Below are 26,867 nucleotides of genomic sequence, written 5' to 3'. Positions count from 1 at the left end.
ATCGTTAAAGCCACTTCTGGCACAATGACATATTACAGCTGATCTTTTGGGGCCCAGGATATACACCATGCTCTTGCCTCATTTTTTTGCTTCTGTTGTGTTTTTTAGTTCAATTTCACCATTCAGTATTGAGAGCACAAGGCGTCAGAGAAGGTCTGAGTCTCCAGACTCCAGGAAGCGGCGCATCCATCGGTGTGACTTCGAGGGATGCAACAAAGTATACACAAAAAGTTCCCACCTGAAGGCTCACCGAAGGACGCACACAGGTAAGACTTTCATGGCCTTGTGTATCACGGCTAAGACAAGCAGAGGTTCCTTTCTGCCTAATTTAGTACGTATTGAACAGGTAATTCTACACTAAGAGCCAAAGGCTCTCTAGGTAACAGAGATGTCTGTGAGAGGATCAGCACTGACGTTCTGGTGCAAATCAAGAGTGTGCTTTTGAATTGAACTTCCTTGTCATCCCCACTTCGCAGCACAAGAACAGTGTCAGCACAAGCCAGACTCCTTTCAGATGAAGCTAAACAGAAAAGTGGCGTTCAGGGACACACCTACTGTGCTTCAGCAAACAATGGGTAGTCATTGCTTGGAACCAACCAGAGCTAGTCCAAAGAAAACCATCAAGAAGAGCATGTAGTGTGGACATGAATCTTCAGCACCATTTTTTTCACTCTACAGACCCGACCTGATTCTACTAAACTACTACTTGCTTTTACAGATGTAGCCTTCGAAAGCCTTCAGTTCAATTCAAGTGTAAACTCAAGGCTTTTGGAGGCACCTACCACATACTGCAGAGGATAGTCAGGTCCCTACAACAGAGATGCAAGAGAGGTGCCTAGATAAGCTGGATCCCATTCAGTGACAATAATACTTAACACTTAATCAATACTTGGTGTCATTATTAACCTTACGGACTGCTGCTAGTCTACATGACAGGCATGTAAGGGTAGCTGAAGCAATGATGTGTAATTGTTGTAATTTTATTGTAGATAAACTCAGGAGCAACAATTTGAAGTCATCAAGAACAATTTAAAAGGGGAACACTTGAATGGCTAGAAAGGCAATGGAGAGAATGATCTGAGTTTCAATGCTGTTTCTTACTCTGATGCTGATTTGCTTAAATTAAATTCATTGATCTCTCTGCTCTTAATGTACTTCAGTGTTCTTGTAACTCCTTGGAGAAAAGATGGTGTTTAGCCAGCATGTAGCACAATGTTCTTTACTGAGAATCTGCTGCACTTTCTGTGGTGTGATGAACTCTAAAGAGTATGAGACTTTATTTTAAAAAATTAAGTGATGGCTTCTCCATTTCAAATGAGGCCATGTCTCCATCACTCTTTCCAATATGTCTTTTGGTTGGTAGGACTTTTGTTGAGAGGAATACTGAACAAGGCTCCATCCTAATACCCCCTACTAAACCAATTTCTGTAAGGTAAGAGTCCCTTCCTTAAACAGCAGATATGTTCTGGTGACCTGAGAATTTCATTACATTTCCCTCTAGGCCAATTATTCTAGTTCCTTTGTATCATCCCATTAATGCTTGTGCTTTCTCCTCTGTCTTGATTTATCATGTCTTGTCTTAATTCTTTTTCCCTCTTCCCTATTCTTTTCTGTCTTCAATGTGGTCTTTCATCCCTCCATTTCTGATATATTTTATATACTCTTACCCTTTCACCTCATTCTCTGTCATTCTTGTTCTACTTCTGTCATCCCAAACTAACCTTACCATATCACTTTCCTTCTCCTTGCCCCGATTTCTAAGTTATTTACCTATTCTTGCCTGTATCACCTTTCGAGCACTATATGGCTGGAGCAGATTAGAAGGCAGAGAGACCAGCAGAGGCATGAAAACAATAGACTGTTTGGTTTGAACCAAAAATGTCACTTATGTGCTTATACCACAGCAAGGTCACTCTTTTCTAGCCTGCAAGGTGGTTGACAAACCCCAGAGTGTAAGCAAGCATCGTGTAAGGAACTGAGTTACAAAACTAGATGTAGACAACCTCAGAAATGTCACACCCAAGAAATACAGAAGGCTCTTCTCTGCTGCGACATTTTAAAACACTGAGAATCACATTTGTCACGAGTCTGTAATTCATTAGTGATCTCATGGCAGACCAGCGCTTGCAGGTAACACACCCAAATCAGTGTTAGATAGTCTGCACGGATGAATCTCAGGATGTGCACTTAAGGTGGTCAAAACTAGGCACTGAAGTCTTGAAATGGTGTTGGTAATTACAGTTTTTGCAGCTGTAACTTTCCAGCAACACGAAGGGAGTCTCTGTATCTGCTGTAATCGTAGGGTCCATCTCTCCAGCCTTGGTTCCCTGGCAGCTGGGTGTCTAGGCTGTGCTTATCTGTCTGGGATCTCTGGGTAGTCAGAGAAGAGGGATTGGCACCTCTGGGGCACATTAATCCCTCTTCAGGGAGACCCAGGGATTGGCTTGCATCTTTCACTGCTGAGCACGGAAGAAGCCTGGATACCTACCGGGCTGTTAGCTGGCCGAAATTAATCCCCACTCCAAAAGGCAGCTGCCTGAAATATTTTGCAGTCATGTTGGATGTTGGTTTCTTCCTTCAGGGAGAAAAGGAAATAACATCAAATCAAGAAACTTCATTAAATGGTCAGCTGTTAACTGCTTTATATTGTCATGTCTTCACGCCTGCTGCAAAGTAAGTGTAGTTGAGAGAGAAGGTGAATGCTGAATTTAGCCAATGGTGCCAGTGAGAAAATCTGTGTCATGCTGTTAAAATTAAGCGTGCTTTACGGAACACTTCTCAGGTCTTGGTAAGAAGTTGGTATATTCAGACTTAAATGTACCATTGCCCATGAGCATACTCCATATATCAATCTCATTTTACATTTTTTATCTTGACCTTTATTTTTGCTTCAGGCAAAAGAAGTTAATTATTCATGTATGACCCACAGTAATTAGTGCAGTTTTGGATAAGTATAAATGAAGTATGACAGCTATGCACGCAAGGGTGAGCAAGTTTCAGTAGGAAACTTTCTGAGAAAAGCTCACAGAAACTCAGTGTTGCATAATCTGGACTTTTTTTTTTTTTTTTTTTTTTTTTTAAGCAGGCTGATCTTGCTGACAATTGTTTACCTCAGCAGGATGCGTTTGAGAACTTTTTTTTTCCTTCATTTACTCTATATAAATAGCCATTAAAACATTGGCAGTCGTTTGGGTACAGGAGGAAAAACAGTGCAATATTTTGACAGGATCAACAACTTTGTTGGTTAGAAAGTATACTTGTTTTAATCTTAATTAAAAACGGAAACAAATGGTATAGATTGTAACAGTTGAATTTAATTCTCTTTGAATAAGCCTGGTTTGTTTAAGTACGCTGTCTTTTGTGTCCCCAATACTTCTCACCAGTGTCTTCAAAACTCAATGTACCGGTGTGGGCATGGAGTCCACTGGGGGGCGAGCTTGAATTACGTATCGACTCTCCAACTAGGAAAACTGCAAGTGAAACCTGTAATAGTTAGATCATTTCATAAATCACAAGCACTGGTATTAAATTTCTCTTTCTACTATCAGCTTCTTGTTGTTGTTTTGCCAAATCGTCACATACAGCTATCAGGAGGTATCGGGTGTGATGGAGAGCCTTCGGGGCTCACAGGCAATCTCGCAGCTCAGGTTTATCAACTCTTTCCTCAAGGAGAAACTGTGAGAAATTGGCTCACCATAGTTGTGTTGAGTTAGTTTCTGCTTCAGTGAACTTAAAGAAAATTACTAATGTGTGACTCTACAAATGAGTAATCTTTAAAAATGGGAAAACCAGCAGCCCTGGGTTGCATTCTTGGTCTGCGTATGTCTGTGTTGCGCTCAGCGTCGGTGCTGGTGTCAGCCCCAGGGCTGGGGGGACCTGTACCTGCTGTTCCTCGTGAGGTCTGCGCCCGTGCAGCCCTGGTGGGGCCTCGCCTTCTTCAGTTTGCTGCTTTTACTTTGAAGATGGAGAGGGAAACAACCGTAGTGTTGTTTTATGATATATAATGGCTATTTCAGGCCTTTTAGGCAGTACTAAAGTTGCCACTGACACTTCGAGTAGGGCAACTAAGCGTTGCAGACTTACGTATAATAGTAGTTTCTTCCACTGTGGTTTTCTTTCCTCCATCAAAATTTCATTCTAAAAATATTTAAATTTATCTTAATTAATTGCTGTTTCCTTTTCTACTTGCCCTGGTTTGTGAAAGATCTACAGATTCTGTTCCCTCTGAAGAGATGATGAAAATCTAATAGGTTTTATGTAAATCAAAGAGTCAAATCCATGCCTTCTGTTGAGAGGCTGATATGGGTTATAAAAAAACAGACTGTAATAACTGATCTGTGAAGCTCGTGAAACTGGAAATCATGGCTCTGGGAAAACTGTAAAATACTTTAAATAATTTCATTATTTTGGCAAAAAGCAGGCAGATATTTTCATGCCATAAAACTGAGGACATACATCTTGACCTCCTCTCTAGCTGACTGGATGTTTCTGAAATGATAGTGGAAGACTGCAGAGTAGTCAAAAATGTTTTCAATTTCCCTGCAAAATTTCATGGAACTTGTCATTACTTTTCAGTCATCTGTACCTATAATAGAAATAGATTCATGACCTAGATATGGTAAAGACAGCAGGACAGACCCCTGAAGTGAAGTCATTTATCAGATCAAATGCAAGGCAGTAAAATCTCTGGTGAGATAATATATGGTGAGATAATATATTTCATTGTAGCCTCAATCAACATAATAGTTGTGGATAAAGTGTGTATGGGAAGATGAGAGGACAGGGGAGTCTGGTTTAGGGCAAGAGAAGAGGGAAAACAAGAACAAACATCCAGGACCCTTTGAGCTAGTTGCCGTAAGAGTGCGAAGGAGACACTAGAAAGTGAAAACACCTTTCGGATAGATGACAGTGATCGTATGAAACACACACAAATCCGTCTTTATTCTTACTGATTTCAGTTGCCTTCTTAATACATTAAATAATGAAAAGCATGATTATCAAAAGGTGGCAGGTTTTGGCTACCAACAGAGACCCTTCAGGGCAGTGGCTGCTGGCCGTGGGTGATGTCCCAGGGCACATGTGGGGTGGTGCAACCAGTCATGGACAAACTGTCCCACTGGCTGACACTACTAAAAGCTACTTGCACTTTTCATCCACAGGCTACTTAGTCTGCAAATCCCACTGTGCAGTGTTCAGGTTTAACCTGAATCACGAGCCTATTGGTACCAAAGCTAACCTTTGCATATCGTGATCCAGTTTTCATAGACATCATCTGTCTCCTCTTAAATAGGAAGAGCATGTAAATTTGAGGCATATTATGTAAATTGAAGAGGCAAATTATGCTGTCAGTTAGGGGGCCTGGTGAAGAACACAGGGATTTGAAACATATAATGGATAATACATGTGGAGGAGATTTAAAGTTCTTTCCTTTTCTCAAAGTATGCAGAGCACACAGCGTGGTGTGAATGTGGCCCAAAGCAGTACTGTGACCTGGGAAATCTAACCAACTACCTGGTCATTTAAAGGGAAATTTGATTTGTCTTGGATTTCACATCTAAAGTTGCTCACAGCTAAGTACAGTTCTAGCCCGTTGTGGCTACCCTCTTAACATGTGGAGAAGCCCAAGGAGTTTAAAACACCATGTGTGATTCATCCAGAAGTAGTCAATAAAGAAAGAAGATACCTGCTTTAAGATTACGTGGGACGTAATTTTACAATGTCTGATGCAGGAGAGATTTATCCCTGTCTCTCACCTTTGTATGATTTTCTTTTATCATAGGAGTAATCAACATTCTGTATTTCTGTGCAACCTTATTTCAGTCATTAGTTAGGAATTTCTGGAGAAATGTGTCAGAGCGGATCTCTGGGGTCAATGGCAGCAAAAGCCTGGGACTTTCCAGTTGGCATAAAGTGGGAATAGATTTAGTCTGTGGGTGTAGGGCATTGTATAGCCACAGCCATGGCTTTGCTCCTGCCTCGAAGGGGTGGAGGAGGGCAAGGGCTGTAACCAGAGCACTTTCTGTGGGTCTCAGGTACTGGGCTGCAACTGCTGCTTTTCATCCATGAGCCCCAGGCAGCCCCAGGCCTGATGCACTCTTCTCAGTACCCACTGCTGCAGAAAGATATGGCTGCTTTGTTAGGCACTTACAGAAGCAGGCTGAATATAGCCCCCAGGGCAAATGAATTTTTTAGCGTTTGGTGCTTTGTCCTTGATCAACACCTATATCATTGCTGAGAGATGAGAGCAAATACCTTTGCCACAGACATAATGAAGCCTATTTGTCAGTGTCAGGGGGTCTTCAGTGCCATTACATGGAGCGAGTAAACATCTCAGAAATACGGTTTTATACCTGAGAAAATGACAGCATTTCCTCCCCAAGATGTTCTTTTATAGCTGAGTTGAGACACCACCCTAGAAGAGAGAGGGCTAGTGAGTACATGGGTGTTTTATTTAGTCTGTGCTTTTTCAAACATTGCATTCCTCTCACTCACTGTTGCTCCATATATTATTTTAATATGAAAGGGCCCCTGTCATTAGTCTTTGTTCACATTTTCCTTTGAGCAATTTCAGAGCGGACTTAAGAAGTCAGAGGCACCAAAAAAGTTATTTTTGCTCTGTAGGTTTTAAAACTCCATTCATTACCTGTTGCTTTCTTAAGGTCTGTTTAGTGCCTCTTGCTAGCTATAAGTTCCAGAGAGATATTTACAGGTTTGTAATCCCTTCTTTAGGCAAATATTGGGAGGAAGCAACATTTTTAAAATAATCCTTCTGGATTTGACTTGAACTGTGTAAATTTTTGGCCTACTTTAAAATTAACACCTCCTTGTCACCTACCCTCCAGACTCACTCTGTAGAAGCCCAGCTTTTCTTTCTCATGTCCTGCGTCCTTCCTAGGCCCTTATCTCAGAGTTCTCCCTCCTCCACCATAAATCTGTCAGGTGAAAAAAGCTTCAACAGCAGGTTCACATGCTGTTCCAGAAACTGGGAATTTAAATAAACAAAGCCAATTTAAAAATGAATTTGCTTTAAGTAAAATAGGAGGTTCTATTTGTATTGGGTGATGCTTTTATTTTTTAAGAAATACTTTCTTTTAGTGTTTAAAATTTACTGCCAGTTTCAATAAACAGTAGAGCTTTCCAATGGGGAAACCAGTATATTTCATGGAAGTTTTCATTTCTAGCTTTTCTGCTCTTTCTTCATGCAGTTTCTGTTTAGAAGATAAACAGATTATTTAACAAACAGGGCTGCTGAAGCCTCAGCCTAATCCCATTGATGTGACGGGATTCACATTTCAGGACAGAAGTATATTTAAAAGCAAATGATTGCTGGTGCAATATGTACCAGAGCATAAAGGCAGGCTCACCAAGGCCACCACAGCCTAGTAAGGTGATGTTCAGAAATAGGAACCTCTGAACGTAGTGAGATAGTTGTCTGAGTCCAGCTACTTACGGGCAGGTGTCCACACCACAAGGAGCTTGTACATCCAGTTCTCTTCCAATAGCTGCTCTGTGGAAAGTTAAATGATTTCATTTCTGGCGCATTTTGCGAGCGCTGAATTCACCTTACACATGGGGAGTCATTCCTCTGCATTGTAGGTCTGATGCTGTGCCGATATGGAAGAGTGCCCACGTGGTTATTCCAAGGCACTTTGATGGGAAAGCAAGTCTAATTGCGTCTGTGATTGCTTTCAGTCTCTAGGTTATGAAAAATATTTGCAACAGTGCCCCTTGACTTTGTAAATATGGGGTGCATATGTGTTTTGTCTGTGTGTGGCACGAGGGAATAATGATAATTTCATTATGCAGAATAAAATTTTCTCTAAGCAAACCATTTAGTACTTAATATTCTACCTCCAAAGAACTGCAGTTCATCTGAGGTCTCAGGCGTGATTGTGGTCTACCATGTGTAGCCCTGCCATGGCATGAAGGCGAGAAAGACCTCTCTACTCCCATTCCCTCCAAAAATGCTTTCCCAGATGTTGCACCCAGACCTGGAGGAGTAAATATGCAGTACAGGGCTTCCAAGGACATTAACACTTGCAGCCCATTCAGTCCCCAACAGAGGGAACAGGATAGCAACTTGCTCCTGAAATGCCCATTACTGCTGGTATGCCGTGTCTTCTGGGAAGTGTGTCTGGAGTTGCTTGTGCCTACCCTGTCCTTGTCAGGGCAGTCTTCACTCTGAAACACGGTCTTTGAGGGTGGAGCATGCTCAAAACTGCACGTAAGCTTCACAAAAGCCTTTGTTTTAATGTTTTATTCAGGTTTTCTTCTTTTTCTGATTTCTTTTTTCCATGACTAAAAGCAAACAAGAGGTAGAGCCTGAAAGCTAGTGTTTTCAATCTTCTCTTTTTTTGCAAATAAGTAGGTAGAAAACTAGGGAAAATTTGCCAAAGGTTCTTGTTTCATGGGAAAGGAAAATGATCAGATGGCACCTGGGTAGGACACGGGGTTATTTTCTGCTCTTCAGTGTTTTCTCCACATAGGATATGAAATATAGTGGTATCTTGATCACATTAACACTAATGATCTTTTCCCTTGTTGTGTATTTTTGTCAGTTAATGTTTTTCTTTGGTATCATGTATTTTTATTCTGCCTTTTACAGTGATAAAAATTGGTATCTCTTCATTTGAGAAGTTTAACTCCATTCACAACTCATTTACTTAAATGAGAGGTGGATTTTTTAATGCTCTGTTTCTGAGACAGCCCAGCACACCAGGGTCCCAGCCTCTTCTTGAGACTGACTTTTAGCACAGTGCAAACAACAAATAATCCATTGTGCAAAACTGAGTGAGACAAAGCTCATCCCTTGGAGCCTTTTTCTCTTTTTTTGCTTGTTTGTTTATTTCTTTGGGGGGTTGTTTGTTGTTTTGTTTGTTACAGGTAGTGGAAGGTTTAACTTTTATACTGAGAAAATTCAGTACTGCTCTTGATGAACATGGTGGAGCAATCGCTGGAACATCCAGGAGTGACAGTAACAGAATTGTAGGCAGATGGAGGGGAAGTGTCACTTGTTTGGTGTCTCCCTTGCAGTTATGGACCACAATGAAGGAAGAGCATTTTGTTTGGGGAGGCCAGGCTAAAACTCAGGCCTGCAGCACCCTAGTTAAAGAAAGAAGAGAGTTGGTGTGCAGGTCTGCTGGCACCCTCCACGCAGTTGACCGCTGATAGAAGTACAGATCTGTTGCATCACCTTTCCAAAATACCTTTGTGAGTGAAGGCTGCCATAAAAGGAAAAATCTCAGCCTTGCCCACAGCACTGGAAATTTGATAGTGTCATATATTTACTGTGGCTGGAGGAAGGGAGAAAACTTCATGCCATCTTCCACTATATATATGTTTGCATATATATATATTTATTTAAGTGTATATACACACACTTAACATATACTCAAGTGCTTTCTTTATATACCACATAATGCAGGAAAAAATTATCAGGAAAGGTAATAAAATGCTATTTGCCATCTACTGTTGGGATTTGGTCTGGCTCCTGGATTTAGGTACACAGGAAGAGTCCTTTCACATTTCCAAAAATGTTTGGTTTTTCTGTTTTTACAGGAACTACATTTATCATTTTACATCAGCAATGCCCTTGGCAATATACGTAACTAATCCTTTTTCCAGAATGTTAATTCATTTGTATCTCACGTAGTACTAGGTATGTCCCATTGTGGGCAAAATCTGTGCAGAAGCCCAAAAACATAAAATGGGTAAGAGAAGTTCCTTGGATTCCCTCTCTTCATTTCTCTCCTGTGTGTGCAGTGACAGAACAGGGCTGAGACCGATGTAATGGATTTGCCTTCTTAAATTACAGAGAATTGAATTTTGTGAGTCTGGTCACAAAGGCTTTTTTTCCTGGGATTTGTTTTAAAATAGCAGCAAACTGAAGCAGCTGAATACCTAGAGGGGCATGTGGGACAATAGCAGGAGAATGAAAGAGGTAATGTTGCTGAACTAGTACTGGTCTTGCAGAGGGAGTGAGAAGAAGGGCCAGAATGGCAAATAGGGCCCAGGCGCAGCAGTGCAGTGAAATGAGAAGGTAATTGTGTGTTGTGATGTGAGAAAAGGACTCGCGCCTGAATTATCAGAAGTGGAGAGTGTAAATAATCGGTTCAAGAGTTACCAAAATTGTCTCTTGTTTTAGAGTGGAGGTTGTTACTGTATTTTCAAATTGGAGAAATTGTTTGTTCCCAGTTTTCACATGAAGAAACCAAGTCCCTGTGCTTTGCCTAAGTCAGACTGAGAACAAGGAATAAAAAACCTGAATTTCAAGACATGTCACAGGCAGCACGGTATATTCCCATTTGGCTCGTAGAAATTGTTTTCCCAGACTTGCTCAACTGATACGAAACTTTAATCTCTTCCCAGAAGGATATTTTATTTGCATATTTTGACAATACTGAAACACAAAAGTCAAATTCACCATGTTCACCAAAGAAATCTAGTGAATCAGTAACTTGGAAAGAAATCCCAAATGACCTTCAGAAAGACATCTAAATAATTGAATTGGATTTTCATATCAAAATGATTGAAAATATTTCAAACTTTTAAAGGGATGAAACTTCTAAAGGGATGAAATGCAGTTTCATTACAGAAAGTAAGGTGTTCCTAATATGTGAGTCATAGCATTGCTGTTCACTTTCTCTGCAGTTTTGGGAAGGTTGCTGATGCTCGCTGTGTTGGTTTTCCTACTTGCAGAGTGGACATGGTATTTGTTACGCAGTGCTATTACAAAGGCAGACTTTTATGAAGGATTACATTTAAAGAAAAGCTTTATAAGGCACTTTGAAGTTGGAAAGTGCTTTATAAGTGCTCTGATGCTTTTTCATTAAAAAATTATGCTAATAAAAATATCACACAAAACATAAGAGTTGTCATTTCTCCCTTTCCCCTGTGTCTAAAAGCTAAGCTGCACTCTTCCTCTGGGAGTGCCTGAGGATGGTCATTATCAGATAGTGGTTTTGCTGTAAAAAGATTCTTTTCTGCCTGAAATTGCATATTTTTAGTAGAAATGCAAAATCTAATTAGCCATCATTTGTGATTTTCAATTTATGATTTCCCCTTCCAGAGTCCTACAGTATGGGTGCAGCCGTGACTGTCCCATATGTTTCAGAATGATTCTGGTGTTTATGTGGGAGCTGAAACCAGCTGACATAAATACTACACCTTATAGATATTGCATAATATCCTGTAGCAGAAACCAAACCAGGAATGACCAGATGTCCTCGACCCTGCAAAGCTGCAGATCTGTTGACTTTGACTAGAAAATTTAACATCATCAAGCTTAGGCAGGGGCATGCATGTTGCATTATTTATTTTCTTTCAACTTGTTATGGGCTGAATCCTTAGGACTTCCCTCTGGTTTTATGTGGGGAATACTCCTCCAAGAGTAATGACAGTAGAAACTGAGTGTATAAAGATGTGGCTGTAGATAGCCGGGCTGGGCAGGTGTCACCTATTAAACTATGCAAGTTTGACTCAAACCCATTTTTGTGAGTGGAGAGAGGGATGGAATCTTCCCTATGCTCCCACCCTCCCATGCTGGAAACACTACACAGATCTATAAATCAAGTTTTGTTTCCAAGTGCTTTTCTGACTTTGGCCTTCTCAAAAGTGAAATTTCAGCACGTGGCTCTTTCACAGGGTGATGAAAGCTTAAATACAGAAAAATCTGACTAGATGGCTAAGCCTGTACCCCTGAACAGTCCCTTATGTTTATTTTCTGGTTATCTCTTATTTGAAATAAAAATGTTACCCATGTGTCAAAATGATGAGTACCATAGCAGGGAGAGGCTACAGAGAAGTGATGTATTAGTCATGGTGACAATTCCATGCGCAGAAAAATTGGATAGATGGGAATGTCCGAAGAGGACACAAACAAGAAGGCACATGGCACTCATGTAATACCAGAAAGAGAGATGAGTTTATGACAGAGAAAGAAATCAGTTTAGAACTTGTTCACCAGGTTGTCTTCTGTCCTGGTAGTAGACCACGTTACCTCATTGTTACTTAATGACATGGTTGCCAAAAGCCTGCTAAACTGATGAATAAATGAAGCTTAAATAATACACAAATGAAAGGATCTGCAAGTGCACAGGGAGTACATAAGGCATCTGCAATTTCAGTAAATAAAGTTCCTTGCCTAGGGAACATAAGCCTGGCTCTGTTTCCTGGAGCTCCAGAGCAGTTTCCCTGCTGGCAGAATAACCCATAACTATTTAAATGGTGTTTTTGTGGTGCCTGTCTTTGAAGCATCTGGCATCAAATACCACAATACCAGCTAGTTGTTGGGCGGAGGGTAACTGCAGAGGAACATACCGCGTGGGAAATTCTGCCCAGGGTAGAACAGACCCTCATCCCTTCATCTCTTACATGGCATGGTCTCCTGCTGGTACCTGCACAGGGCTTTTTTTTAAGGAATATGTGAATGTCATCGGGTTGTAAAGTAAAAGTTTGAGAGAGGTTTATTTCCTTGGGTGAATGATAGAGTACATGAATAAGAATACAGGAAGACAGATGTTGGGCTGTGGGTAGGGTGGAAAATTTTGGAAGGATTGGCAGAACAGTGATTATTATTCAGCATTATTAATTCATTATTTGCTTGAGTTTAGGGAGATTTAATGAGTAACTGTTGTAACTGTGTTCTTAAGCGCTTAAGTGAGAGGAGTCATGGTAGGGTACGAAAAATAATATGGTAAAAGTAATTAAACTAATTTGGATTGTGGTATCTGGACTACAAAAGGCAAGGTTTTGGAGAGCTCTTAGAATTAGATGTTTTGTTAATAGAAGATTAAAAAAATTACTAGTTCCATTTGGGGCATTGAGTCATACCTTTAAAACTTCATAATTAACTTCCCCAAACAATAGAAAATACTAATTTTCTACAGGGAAATGTCTAGAAGAACTTTTTCGTGCTCCAAGATCCCTGTTGATTCATGTAAATGCCCATCATGGCATACTGTTCACTATACATGTATTGCAGGACAAAGCTGCGAAATAGCATCAGAATACAATTTCTCTGTGTTTTGGGATCTTTTTGTCAGGTTTCAGGACAAAACAATAGAGCTGTCAAAGACAAGTGCAGAAGTAGAGGGTCAGCTCCTGTGAAAATGTTCACAGCTTCAGACATTTATTTTTAAATGGGTAACTTCTTCAAGTCTAAAATTTTACAGATTCAGAAGATGGAACTAACTAACAGGGTTTTATGTTTTTTCAGTTCTCTTTTTCTCCTCATGTTAACTGCTGCAGGTTTCTAGTCTCTGTCTGCAGCTCTCTTTACTACCATTTTCCAAAAACTGTCCACTATTTTGTCTTCTCCTTCATTCTCGTGTTTCCACTACCCTGGGCAAGACTCGCACACCTGCTTTAGTTCCTTAGAGCTGAATGAGAATTTGAGTGTCTGGGTACGTGACAATAACTCTGCACCCCTGCTCCAGTAGCTGCTGACCCATCGAAGGAGCTGAAATGTGCCCACACTTTGATCCTGAGAGTTTCTTAGACACTTAAGCTCAAGTGCTCACACAGAGGCAGAAGTGTCTGAGTCAAAATGATTGAGTATTTGACTTCAACTCCACTGCAATCCAGTCTTGAAATGGATATATATATATATATATATATATATATATATATATATATATATATAAGCACTGGGGCTAGTTTCTTCCAATTAACAAATTGTTTTTTTCCACCTCACTCACTGCTTTCTGAGTTGCTCTGCTGAGGTCCAGTTTCTCTGTTGATTGTACCGAGAATTTCAGCTACGAGTTCTCAAGCTCATCAGCCAAAGCTGGTGTGTGATGCCTGACACCAGCTTCCCATCCTCTAGCAATTGTGCTCCTGTTGGTCCCTTCTCTGTCCTTTGAACTCCTGGGTCTTCTGGTTTTTACATACTCAGTGGTCAGTCTTCATGTAGGGAATGATACCAAACAAAGGGTTAAGAGTTAGTATAGTAGTGCCTATGAAGAATGTTTTTTTTCTAGCACCTGTCTATCCACAGATAATGTAGGTGTTTAACAGAAAAGTGATATTACTATTCTTCACCTAAAAATTAGGTTTGCATAAAATGTTGTTGATTAATCTTAATGAAAAATGATGTCTTTGACAGTTTTCTCTACAGTGGCTTTTTTAGGGTGCATATGAGTGGATGTCTTCAGAGTAATGCTGCTTTGCCTGTTTTTTTCATTCTTATGCTTTACGCATGTGTTTAATTGAAAATAATGAAAGGTCTTCTTAGGTTGAGCTTGTGAGAGTGATTTTCCTTCAGTGGTGTAAATAGCTTGAGAGGAATGTGGTTAGTCCTGTCCCTTTCGCATAGCTCTGTAGGGGCTGGGTAAGTAGGACTCATTGAGGAGGGAGGCTGGAAGCAACACCTGGGAACTCCAGCCAAGTGACCTGCCCTCACATCCCTCCATCAGCTGACTTTCTTACCCCAAGTGATACTGTTATAATGAATGAACAAACTGTTTCTGGTATTTCTTTTTCAACAACCATCCCTTCCTGCTTAGGGTTCTCCGTTTCTCTTCTACCTAGGGAAAGAAGATCTGGGAATTTGTGTGCCAGAGGCTATTGCAGGGGAAGGATCTCGCGGTGAGAGAGACTTAGAATTTCAGGTGATTTTAAATAAGAATCCGAAGCCGAAGAAATATCCCCACTCTGCTTTGGAATTCTCTGTGATGAAAGAAACCAGCCAGGGCAGTATCCAGAGTCTAAACAAAAAGAGAGTTTAAAAATACATTGAGGATGGACGGGGCAAACGCTCCACTTGTAAACATCGATGCCGTGTGATGAGACCATTAGGATAGTCCTGCCAAGCTCAGTGGGGGTACCTGTACAGTGCTCCGCACCAACTGTTTGCGGCAAGGATAAGTATGTAAGACAGTTCAGTGGCAAATCTGAGTGCGTTCTGTAGCACTGTGTCATTGGCAGGAGCACGCAACCCACCATCTGCTGTGTAGCTCGTGCCCGTCCAGCTCGCAGCAGCTGCCGGATTCCAGGCGCCCAGCACTGCGGCCACCCAAGGGCAATGAACACTATTTGGTGCTTGGCTTGGCTGAGGACTATAAAATTGTCTAGGCTAAGTTGCTGCTGGTGCAGCTATGGGCTGTGGTCACCTCAGAGCCTGGGTTGCTGGGTTCTCCTAGCAGCAACTGTTTCCCACCCCCGTCTGACATCAAAACTGCAGCACAACCCAGATGGTGCACAGAAGGTACCAACCCAAGGAGCTCAAATGTTGCTGACAACCCTGCTGACATGCCTGTACAGCATCCGATTTCCTTACAGAGGCACCCATGGCCCTTTCAGCTGGAGTTTTCAGGACTGTTTGAACTTTGTGATGATATTCTTTCTTGGGAATTTTCTTTTGAAGCTGTGGGCTCTCAGCAGAGCATTTATTGACTTTTGAACAGATGCATGGAGGGAGGTGCTGCCTATGACAAAGCAAGTGTTGCGTCACTGGTTCGTGTAATTGCAATAGTTTCTTGCAAGCTGTTTGCGATTCATAAGAGATAATAAATAACTGAGGAATGATGGTGCCTGATGAAGGAAATAGCTGTTGCAGAGGTGCCCTTTTATTGTCCTGGTTGTGATTAGCTGGTTTCAGAAGGGGAGGTAAAAAATCATTTTTGACACGCCAACAGTGGATACATACAGACCTCACACAGTTTCCCTTCCTCAGTTTTGGTGCATGCTTGACTGTGGGATCAAGGTAACTGCCAAGAGCATTTAACATGTAGACATTGAGGGCTGGTGATAGAAATCAGAAATAAGTGATAGCCTACAAACAGGGCAAAAATGGGCTTTTGTAAGAGTTTGCTTTATGAAAGCACAAAATCCAGTTTTGCTGTATTAATCTTCTCCTCTGACATGACACAATACAGAACGTGAGGCATGCATCATGCTTACCCTTACATAAAAAGCAGAGGGAGGGATTTTCCAAAAATCTATGCTTAGCCCAAGTCTGAACTCATTGAAGTAAACAAGTATTTATCAAGTGTTGTGCAAGTCCCATGACTGAGTACGTTTTAAAATTGTACACCATTCCTGGTAACATCTTACATGCAAAACTAATTTTACTGAAAGTCCAATAAAGAGGATGTTTTACAAATTAAATTTTTGTGTTTATTTGGGAAATCATAGTTCTTTTTTAACAGCTTGCTAAGAAATGTCCTGCAGTGTTAAATAATTAGAAACCTTCATAAAAGTCATAAAAATAATTGGAAGTCTGTGGCAGCCCGTGATAAATTGCTGAAATACCAGGTAACCTGGCCATTTTGGGAGAAAGTGTAGCCCGACGTGATGAGGGTAGCAAACCCATACGGTAATCATGAGAATAATTACACAGGCCTTTGTCCTGATGTTAATCCCCACATCACCCCTGCAAGGTAGGATCTATATTATTGCCTTAATCCTGTTGATTTTCTTAGTCATGTGAATGCCATAGAAATTATAAATCTCAAGGCCCTTTCCTTATATTCAGCAGATTCAGTACCTCGTAATTGTGTAATTTGGCCTAAAGCAACCCCTAGGCAGTGGGTGTTCAAGGGAAGCGTGCAGAGGGGGTTGCGGGGATTAAGAGCAACAAGGGGAAAGTCACCACCTGTTTTCTCCCCTTCCCCTCTTTCTTTTGTCTCTCTCAGGAGAAAAACCCTACAAATGTACCTGGGAAGGCTGCACCTGGAAGTTTGCTCGCTCCGACGAACTGACGAGGCATTACCGCAAGCACACGGGAGTGAAGCCATTCAAGTGTGCAGACTGTGACCGCAGCTTTTCCCGCTCAGATCACTTGGCGCTCCACCGCCGCAGGCACATGCTGGTTTGAGAAACGCTACCTGTTCCAGCTGAGTTTAAGAGCTGGGTCTCTTAACTACCCGGAGTGAATTCAGCAGGGCTGAATCCCCCTCTACAGTGTTAACAGGCAGGGCTTTCCCTGATGTCCGTAACAAAAAATAGCAACAGAAATTAAAAAAAAAAAAAAAATAGCAGGAAAAGAAGTGCCACTCTTCTCCTCGCCATCTGAAGTTAACTCCGTCTGCCCCTCAGCATGGCTACCCCCTGAAAGTGTCATCACAATCACCTGGGAAATAGCAGCCGAAATGCTACAGGAATGGGCATTATTTTACATGCTGCGTCCTTTGACAAAAAATGTTTATAGCTTCTATGTTTTCTCTGATGTCGGACATTTTGTTCCTGAAAAATCACTGCTGATTGGAGGATTAGATATCACAAACCAATGATGATGATGATGATGATGATGATGATGATGAGAGTGAGACCGCTAGACCTTTATTATCCCATCTTTTTCCCTTGTTTTCAATACCATCTGGCCAGTGTCAGAATTACGCCCGAGCTGCGCTACAGACAAGCTGCGTGTGACTAGGCAAGAAGATTCTGCTGGAGAGGTCCTGCTGTCAGAGCTGAAGGGTCGCTTGAGCAGACTTTTGCAATAATGATGGTGGCATTTTAATATTGTACCACAATTTGTCATTATGCCCTAGAGGACGCCAGTCATTTAACCTTTTTCTTTTATCTTTTTTTTTTTCCTTTCTTTTCTTTTGTTGTTGTTGTTGAAGTCTGTAAAATAAACAAGGGGCAGCAGCATTTCTGCTGGAAGTACATTATTAAGTATCTGTATTTTACCATGGACTTATTTAGAACCGTTTTCTGATTTGTATAGAAAGACCTCATCTAAAAGCTACTACCCCATTCTCAATGTGCAGTTTTCTTTCATGCAGGTATCCTCTTCCCCACAACCATTATTTGAACACAAGGAAATAGTCAGATCTTACACTCACTGGTACCAAGTTTAGTGGTGTAGCCATTCATGAAATGGAATTGAATGTACCAAAAAAAAAAACAAAACAGAGAAGAAATGGCTGCATCTCTTGCAGAGAAAAAGCAATAATGAGTAAAATGGCTCTCAAGACAATAATTTACTCACACTGACCTAAGGGGGGGATATGCAGAAATAGCACATACGATCATTTAAGTTAATCTTTCTGATGGTTTCACTGACCTGCTAGGTACCACAATTAAGTACTTTGATTTCCTTAAGCATAATATTTGTGTCTGGAAAGCAAGAAAGATAAAGGAAAGAGCTGATTGTTGAGGAGTCAGTGGATGAACTGTAAGTAGGAAGGAGAAATGTTTCTGCAGTGGTGCTCTGCAAGACATTAGGTTTCTCCCTGGGAGTTAGGGAATAAGATTCTGCCAGCTGTCTAGTATGATATAAATGGCCCTTTATATGGGTACCAGTGGCCGCCTCTTCTGGGATTTTCAATCCAAGCCTTTTCAGATTAAATAAAAGGAAATTCTTGATCATTCCCATACAGCCCTATAATTGTGAACCAATTTGTATTAATTGAATTATGTAGGAAAGAGAGAAACTCTTAGTCATCAGTTGTTCATGCAAACAGAATAGTGTTTTTCTGTTTTCTTTCCTCACAAGGATCTGCCTATTCAGCTAAATTTGACAAAGAGGAGGCTTGGCAAGATTTTTTAAGTGTTGAGATTTTTATAGCTTAGAGATGAAAGATGTATCCATAAAGGTCTTTTGCAATGCATTTAATTATGAATATTCGGTTCCAGGAATTGAGCAGATTAAACTTGTGATGCCACTTGTTCATTTTTAAATGTTTAACCAGTCTGAATTGATTTCTGATTCCTGAAGTAACCGTAGTAATGTTGGGGGGGAGATTCTGAAATCAAGGTAATCTTCAAGAAAAAACAGCACAGAGTGCCAATACAGATACTGAATGAATTACAGTTAATTAAGGATTAATGTGACTGCGATAATACTTTGTAACAGCATTCAAAGGCCCCAGAACTTGTTTGTCTTTAAATATGTTCTTAATATTCCCCAGTACTGGGTACTTTATCAGTGCTCTGAAAGAACTTAAATACTGTTAAAGCTCAGGGTCCCCTCTGCCAAGTGGTCACCAGAGAAACCCAAAGCAAATTATTCACAGCCATTGTGGGAAAAATACTTCTATCAATTCCCGTTAACCAAGCTGGTAATCAACTTCCACCAAATTCAGCAACATTTTAGTATCTGGCTCCACATCAGAAATGAGCAGAGACACTAAGTGTCCATGCAAAGAGGGAAAAGGCTGCGGCTGATCAGGGCTTCTGGGTAGGCCATGAGGCATTGCAGGGCAGCAGAACTGGGTCTCTACCAGCAGAGTTACTGCTGTTGGTTTAAAAAACTGGTTGTCAGTGTTGTGCGTGAGATGGTTCATGGATTACATCTGAAGTCTGTCTTTTACATATTTCAGTGTCATCCCCTCAAATGGATCTGTCATTCTCAGCGTTTAGGGAAAGAAGTCAGATTGAGTAGAAGTCAATTGATAAAATTATTTTCATTTTCAAGAACATTTTACCAACTATTTACTTGAATAGCAGTAATTCAGTTGAAGGCCCAATGGCATACAGAATTCCTTTCAGAATCTGATTTTTTCTTCTCATGGAAAATTAAGTTTATTTGACCAGAAACTCTTAAGGATGTTCTGTTAGCATACAAGAGGAACAGTAAGAGAGATTGTCTCTGATATTATTCACAAAGGCAGGGTGTAATGAAGAGACCAGTGTCCTCTTCAGGCTTCCACTGTCGTCAGTGAAGAGAGAAAAACTCCAGGAGAAACTGAGAGGCCTCAGATTTCAGCATTCAGCTCTGAACTGCCCCAAGGAGGAGCATATGTATCACAGACCCTGGGAAGGCTCATCTCCCAAAAGGCCAAGGTTGGTCTATGTGAATCCCTTGTCTTTCAGCTGGTTGCCCATTACTTTATGCATAGGAAACACTGACACAGAAAGAGGGTCTGTCTTTATTCAGGGAACCCCAAAGTGATACAGGATTAAAGCAGCACTCACGCCAAGGGACACAGGCACATAGCGTGTCACATGTAACAGAATGAAGCCAAAAGGTAAAGGAATGTACACTAAATTTTCTTATTTCACAGGCAGGAGGTATATCCTCTAAGCTTTCCAGCACATGTGTAAGGGCTTTTCGTGCTGCTATTACCTCTAGACAATTTACACAACCAGCAGTAGTCCACCACTGGGTTTCAAGTACCCAGTATGGTTCTTGGCATGTTTCTTATTTGTACCAGCACCTGCAGATTTTGACCCCATATACTCTGTGAGGTTGTTTTCTGGCTTGTTTTCCCCGTCAGAAGTTTTTTAAGAGAAGGTACTCTGTGGGAGGGGGGTGTTTGGATGGGGAGCTGATATCCCCCAGATTCTCAGGGTGTCCTTCCCTCAGTGGCTGTGGTTCAGACCCACCAAACTTCTGTGCTTGTGCAAAGACCAAGGGCGATTGCTCCAGGGTAGTTTCCTCAAAAATCCTGGTATCCCACCAGAGGTCCATGACATTTCATAACCATGGTGAAGGCGTACATCATATGTAATGTGCAGAAATACCAGATCTTGTCTTGACACAACACAGTAGGTCCATCTTAATTGAGCAGTTAAGAGGGACAAATATACAGTGTCCCATTATTTCAGAAAGATAGATTTATGCTTTTAAGTGTGACTGAAGGATGGGTAATATCCACCATGCCCTTTACAGCTTACAAGGGAAACTATGCCCTTGTCAGATTTCATGTGTTTTCATAAGTGTCAGATTTCATACGTTTTCAAAAGGATTCAATGGATTTGTCAGGAAATACCAGAAGCCAACATGATAGGAAAATGTAACGAGCAAGCAGCTTTGATACAGAACTTTTTAAATTTTAAATTGTCATTATTTTTTGAGCACCTGTTTTACTCAGCACTGTAAAATTGGCTCATTGCAACAGCAGTTTATACTTGGGGACGAAGATGCAGTATTCCTTATTCTCTATCATGCTTACACAATTAATTAAATAGATTTAGACTGACTTGTATATATGATTATTTGCTGGAGTAATGTATAACAAAATTAACAGTGTTGAAATTACATCAGTGATATTGATGTCTGGGGTAAACTCACAGTGCAGAGCATGGACAAATAGCTGGACAACCTTTCTCCCCTTTAATAATGGGAATAACAGTGATCATAAGTCTCCTTTTCCATTAGCCACATTGAAAATGTATTCTAGTTGCCATTTATAAATTTTATCTTCTGATAATAAATGCTGTTTAATGGAAAAACTCTCTTTCTCCTTTATTGAAGGTGGGTACCTCAAAATCAGAGTAAGTTTCACGATTAATATCCCACTTATTTTTTAGTTTGAACTGTGACTTGGAAAGGTCAGTCTGTGAAACTGCATCTTCCACAGCAGACAAGTCTTAAGATCGTTCAGTAAATCCACCCTACTCCCGCATGCTCATCCATACACTCATGCATATAAATCCCAGCACTTCCATGTGCTTCCACCCATGTGCATGTAATAAACGAGTTTATTTAAAAAAAAAAAAAAACAGAAAAGGAAGAATTGGAGAAACGCTAAAAGAAAATACTACCTTCTTAAGAAACCAGCTCATGTTACTGTATTATGCCTTGCCTGTGATTTATAACTGGAGAACTGCACAAAGAACTTTAAAGATTGTAATATTTTCACAGTTCCGCAGTAGCGTAACAGTTGCTGTGTAAAGTGTGCTTATGAAGTCACGCCTATTGGTATCTTGAAAATGCTTAAATTCTGATCAATTTCCACAGTAAATCAGGTTTTAGTACAAAAAATGTAATTATAAGGATACTGCATCTTTAGAAATCAAAATACCTTGAAAGTATTTTACTATACTTGTAACAGTTTAAATATTCTGTAATATATGTGATAGTTGAAAAGTATTTTCAAACTCACAATTTTACATGGGGTGTAAATAGGTTAAATGAAATGCATTTTTAAAAATTCTTTAGTTTTCATCAGGAAAACTAGTAAGATAATGCCTTGCAAAGCTTAAACACAAAACATAAGTAAATTGTTCTGTTTTGCCAGAGCATGTTTTCTCTGCAAAATGGAGTGGCCACTTCTTTGCTGTTTCACAGATGGCGTGCAATATAGTGAAGTCATACTGAGTCCTTCAGTGTCGAATAAGTCAACGCTCAGAATGTCTTTGACTGAATAAAGGAAAAAAACACTTAATCGAAATGAAAACCATATGAAAGGTTTTGGGGGTTTTGTGTGTTTTTTTTTTCCTTCTGGCATTTTACAGTGAACTGCAGATACAATAATAGTAAACTCTCATTTGATTTTATTTCTTCTTGTATTTCCCTGACTACAGTGCATCCTGAGTAAAGGTTGCAGAACTGAAATAAGCAGCTGCTCTTTGCTGATTCCAGGGGAGTTTAGTCTTCTAGGTGCAGTAGTATGTCAACAAAATCAACTGTAGCGGGACAGTTGTGACATTCAAAATGCATATACACTTCAGCAAGATAGCCTCAAATCTATTCTAAAAGGTGTAACAGAAACTGAAAGTGCCTGTAATTAGAACTGATGGGATGTTCCTATACTTTTACACAGCAATAACTTACGGAATTCTGTTAACAATAAGGTGAAAATGAAATTTTACTCGGAGAACAATAATGCAGCACAGAAACAAACACAAAGTGCCATTTGTATTTTCACATGTTGAGATATTGTGTTAAAGGTTTTAGTTATTTTCTCAGATAACATCTGTCATACACTTGTAAGAAGAAAATGAATCTTGGTTTACAAATGACTCATATCCATATCAATTCTCAGTAGATGTGAATGGAAGTCATTGTCAAGCAGTATTTTAGGGGATTTCTTCCTAATTTGTGTCTGATGTGCCCATGTATCCAGGGTATTCTCTAGTGAAATAATCCAAAAACCAGCAATAAGCCCAGTGGAGTCTTTTTTAGGATATATGGTATAATGGGGGTTCTCTTAAAAAATCCTCTGCATTGAACTTTGAAAACACGGAGTTCACCTTATGTCTTCTTTCTATTCGTCATGTAATGCTCATAGTATTTAATATCATCTTAGAACTGGTTGACTTCAGGAGTGGACAAAATATATCTCTTTTCTTTCTTTTGGGGACAAGTAATTGAGAAATTGGGGACTGTCAGTCTAGAGACTATTTGAATAGCAAACAAGAAGTCAGTATTCCTAAAATGGAGTAAGGAGATTTTTATATTGAGTGGCCTAATCATTTGCATCAATAGACTAATTGATTTTACAAGAAAATGGCCAGGTGTGACTCTCCCACTCTTTTTTTTTTTTTTTTTTCTTGCAATTATTTTTGTGTTTTAAATCTGGTAGGTTTCTGTAATAAGAAAAAAAAATATATTACTAACTGCTGCTAATGGATTCTTAAAAGCAGTGTAATGCCATCCCTCATGCTTCTTCTGTTTCTAAAAATGAATTTATTGGAGATCAAAATGTAACTGGTCATCCTAATACCTTTGCCAAGGAAGATTGCTTTCCATCCTCTAAATTTGTACCTGTCACCTATCCAGACAGAATTTTGTATTTGAAAAATTCTGCATTTTGCCTGGGCTTTTGCTGCCATCAGTGGGTTGCTGCTGGAATGGGAAGATGGGCATTTAGTTTGTATTCACTGAGGCAGGATTGGGTGTGCACAAAGATGCTCATATACAGAAGAAAATGCAGGTGCAAAAAAAAAAAAAAAAAAAAAAAAACCCACAAAAGCACAAAAGCACGTGGACTCGCATGTGAAAACTAGAATTTATCCACATCATTTAAACATGTGACAAGACCACTAGTTTAGTAACAACTTATTTTTGAATGTTAGCCACCAGTGGAAATAATCCTATCAGAACATGCATATACTTATTCTGTCATCTTGAGCTTAATCTCCAGATATGAAGCTTATGAAGGAACACAAATTATCCTGGGGGTTTTAGGAAGGCACCAGAAAATGTGTCATCAGAAGGACAGAGGAAACACTGGTTTCTTACCTCCTAACTCAGTGTTGGGAGGTTTGGCTGACTCCAGCCCTACATGTGTTAGTTCTTGCGTAGGAAAGGGCACCTTGTCTTCACCATTCCAAAATGAACCAGGATTTTTTTCCTTCATTCTGGAAAACAGACACAGAGTTGGTGGTTTGTTTGTTTTTGTTTTTGTTTTTGTTTTTTTTCCCTCAATTTTACTGTTTTGCCAGCATACTTCTATAGCGGCTTATTCTTGCTGACTTTAAATTATGAAATAAACTCAGTTACCCTTGTAATTTTTGGATTATTCAGTACACAGTTATTCAGTCCTTCAGACAAGCAGAACTGGGCATGTGAATTTTAGCTATTACGAAAATAAGAATAGAAAAAATTATCTGAGGTCCTGTTGTTCACGTGTGTGACCTGCGACATCTTCCCCCATTCAGTCTCAAAGGTTTCAGTGAACCAAGATGCTGCCAGTCATAAAAGAGGAGGTGGATGGTGTTTCACATATTGACTTGCTAAACCTTGCTCCATGATGTGACCTCTGCATTTAAAAAACAATAGTTCAGTATCTGTTAGGGGACCACAGGTGATAGCTTTGATGGATTGCCATAAGCGTGAACCGTGAAATACAGAAATAGGTTCAGATACTGCTTTTCTCCCTGTCCCTGCCTTTCTAGACGTACAGAGCTTCTTTAGAAAGACAGATAGAGACATAATCTTCACTGCTGAACTAATCTTTCTCACAATTCAGAGTTCGTGTTGTCATTTCTGGTTTCAGATTATTTTTCACTGCTACATTTGCATCTTATTTTTCATTAAAAATCCCCACAGTTTATTTCTTTCCTTGTCGTCCTATACATAGCTTTCTTGGTAATGTAAGTTCTCCACTGAACACCTACGCAGTATGCTCTCTTGACCTGCTGTCTGTCCCTAAAAAGTTATTATCGCCCATTTGCACTTGCAATAGAATATGCACAGAGACAGTAATGAATTACTTAAGTTCCATGCACCATCAGCTTTAAGACCTTCAACCCACACACACAGACACACACATTAATACACTTCAAGTGAAAGAGAGATTTGGACACTGCTATCAACATGTGGGGTCAAAAATACCATTAAATTGGAAAGTTCTTTCAGCTGTGTTCAGGAAGAATCAACAATCATGAAAAATATCATTCTTGGCCAAGTCACTTATGGAAGAAGCAAATTCCCCTATGGCATTAGTTGAATGAAATCCTAAGGATGGGGGTGCATTTGGCCCCAAATTGTTCCTTCTGATCAGGTCGTTATTGTTGTATGTACCAATGAGTGTTCATTTGATCCTCCTGTGTAAAAATACAAAAACATCCCTTAGTTTACAAAGTGATTAATTTGGGACTGAAGCTTCACAGCAATGGAATTAGTATGTACGGCACCTCAATCTTTTTCCTAGATAAGATGCAAAAGGGAGGGTCATTATCAGTAACCCCATAGAGATAATAGTGTCAATAGAGGTCCTACACTTAAAAGGAATAAAAATACCAGCGCTAGCAAGCAAACACACTAGTTTCTTAAGTCTTTCTTTTGCCTTCTTTTCAAAAGCTTTTAAATGCAAAAATTTTTCTTCAAAAATAAAAGCAAACATCTGAAGATCTAATTTCCCAATAGTTTCCTCTGCATTTATATACTATGTAGTGTTTAGGCAACACCTATGCTATAAGTTTATTAATATTATGTAAGTGTTGTTCTTGTATTTATGTATAGTGTATGTATTGTAAATATACTCAGAGCTTTTTTTCCTCTTACTGTAAAATGGTGATTTTTGCCCTATGATAATGTAAAGGGAGTCCCCTAATGAAATTCTGTCAGAGGATGATTATTCCACTCTATTCTCAAAGATTTAAATGAGCAAGTGTTATCGTTTTTAATGGTGTCTCAGACATATTTTGTTGGTGCATTGCTTTTCTGTATTCAACTTTCCTATGAATTGAGCTGTGAATTGAAATAGAGTTTAAACCTTTAAATGTATGCATTTGTATAATTATCTGAATGGAGGCATGAAGGTTAAATAAAGCATTTTGTATGGAACAAATCCCCTAATTATTACTGTGGATGACTCAAACCTTCTGGAATACCCAGTTATTAACTTTTTTAAATTAAACCTTTGTTAAAAAATCTTTTCTATAAACATATAGTGATTTTTTTAATGGAATGTTTGCATAAGAAATGGATTTTACTTGCTTTTCTGATTTTTTAAAAGCCATCATATAGAGTAGACATTCTTTCTTCTTTCCCAGTGTTTGTGCATCTGTGGCAAAGCTGGAACAAATAAAATAGCACTCAGCAGTATAAACAAAAATGTCCTGGGATGATATAAAAATATTTTGTATTACTATATATTCTGAGTTCCCTAAGTACTTTAAAATGGAGTTGTGCGTCTGCCTCTCTCTGCTTCCTTCCTCTCCTTTCTCTGCGAGGAGGGCAGCTGGCAGGGCTCACGTGCAGCGTGCCGAAGGGAATTCGTTCGTGCAGCCGAGGGGATTCCTTCGCTCTGCGCCCGCGAAGTGAAGGAACGGCTACAGAAGGAGGGCGATGGCAACGCAGGGAAACATCGGCTTCACCCTTAGTTGAAAGGGGTTGTTGTTTGTGATTGCTCCCAGGGCCATTTTGAGGCCTGTGGGCTTCTCCCTCGCGTCTGACCGTTCCACAAAGAAGCTTCCTTTATGTTTGAGTCAGTCTAGGACAACTGGATATCAAGTCTGAGGCTTGGAGCTGCATTTTGCCCTTACTGGGGAAATTTCTCCTTAAATGTGAATTTTCCCTTTCCCTTGCATTTCCATCCACTTGCTTTTAACTGATGTTATCATTTAGCTAATGAAAACCATAGTGTTACATGGTTACAGGCAGAGAAAGAAGCAAAGTCATTTGATTTGGAGACCTCTGAGCCTCATCAAGAGATGTGTCTAAACCAAAGCAGTGCTAGAACAGGTCTTGAATCTCTCAGACTGCTGATGAAGTTAAAAATCAGATAGATTTACCGACCCTTCCA

The 26,867-nt window shown here is 39.9% G+C and overlaps 1 protein-coding gene across 7 annotated transcripts in view; it reads left to right on the top strand.

The window, feature by feature from the left end:
* The window catches only part of KLF12 (Kruppel like factor 12), a 247,158-nt gene extending 221,248 nt beyond the window's left edge, over positions 1-25,910 (top strand). For 6 of the 7 annotated variants that reach the window (XM_042805795.1, XM_042805794.1, XM_042805799.1 and 3 more), the window contains 2 exons: positions 109-266; positions 16,635-25,910. In XM_042805795.1, the coding sequence (XP_042661729.1) occupies positions 109-266; positions 16,635-16,816 (340 nt within the window). In that variant the 3' untranslated portion in view covers positions 16,817-25,910. Of the gene's footprint in view, positions 1-108; positions 267-1,363; positions 1,413-16,634 lie in introns of those variants that run through there. The other variant, XM_042805798.1, reaches the window with a different exon arrangement.
* The last annotated feature ends 957 nt before the right edge of the window (positions 25,911-26,867 follow it).

The sequence above is a fragment of the Tyto alba genome, unplaced genomic scaffold (assembly GCF_018691265.1).
Source record: "Tyto alba isolate M040663 unplaced genomic scaffold, T.alba_DEE_v4.0 Super-Scaffold_45, whole genome shotgun sequence".
Lineage (NCBI taxonomy): Eukaryota > Metazoa > Chordata > Aves > Strigiformes > Tytonidae > Tyto > Tyto alba.
The sequence above is the reverse complement of the archived record's forward strand: the minus strand, read 5'-3'. Positions and strand labels throughout refer to the sequence as shown.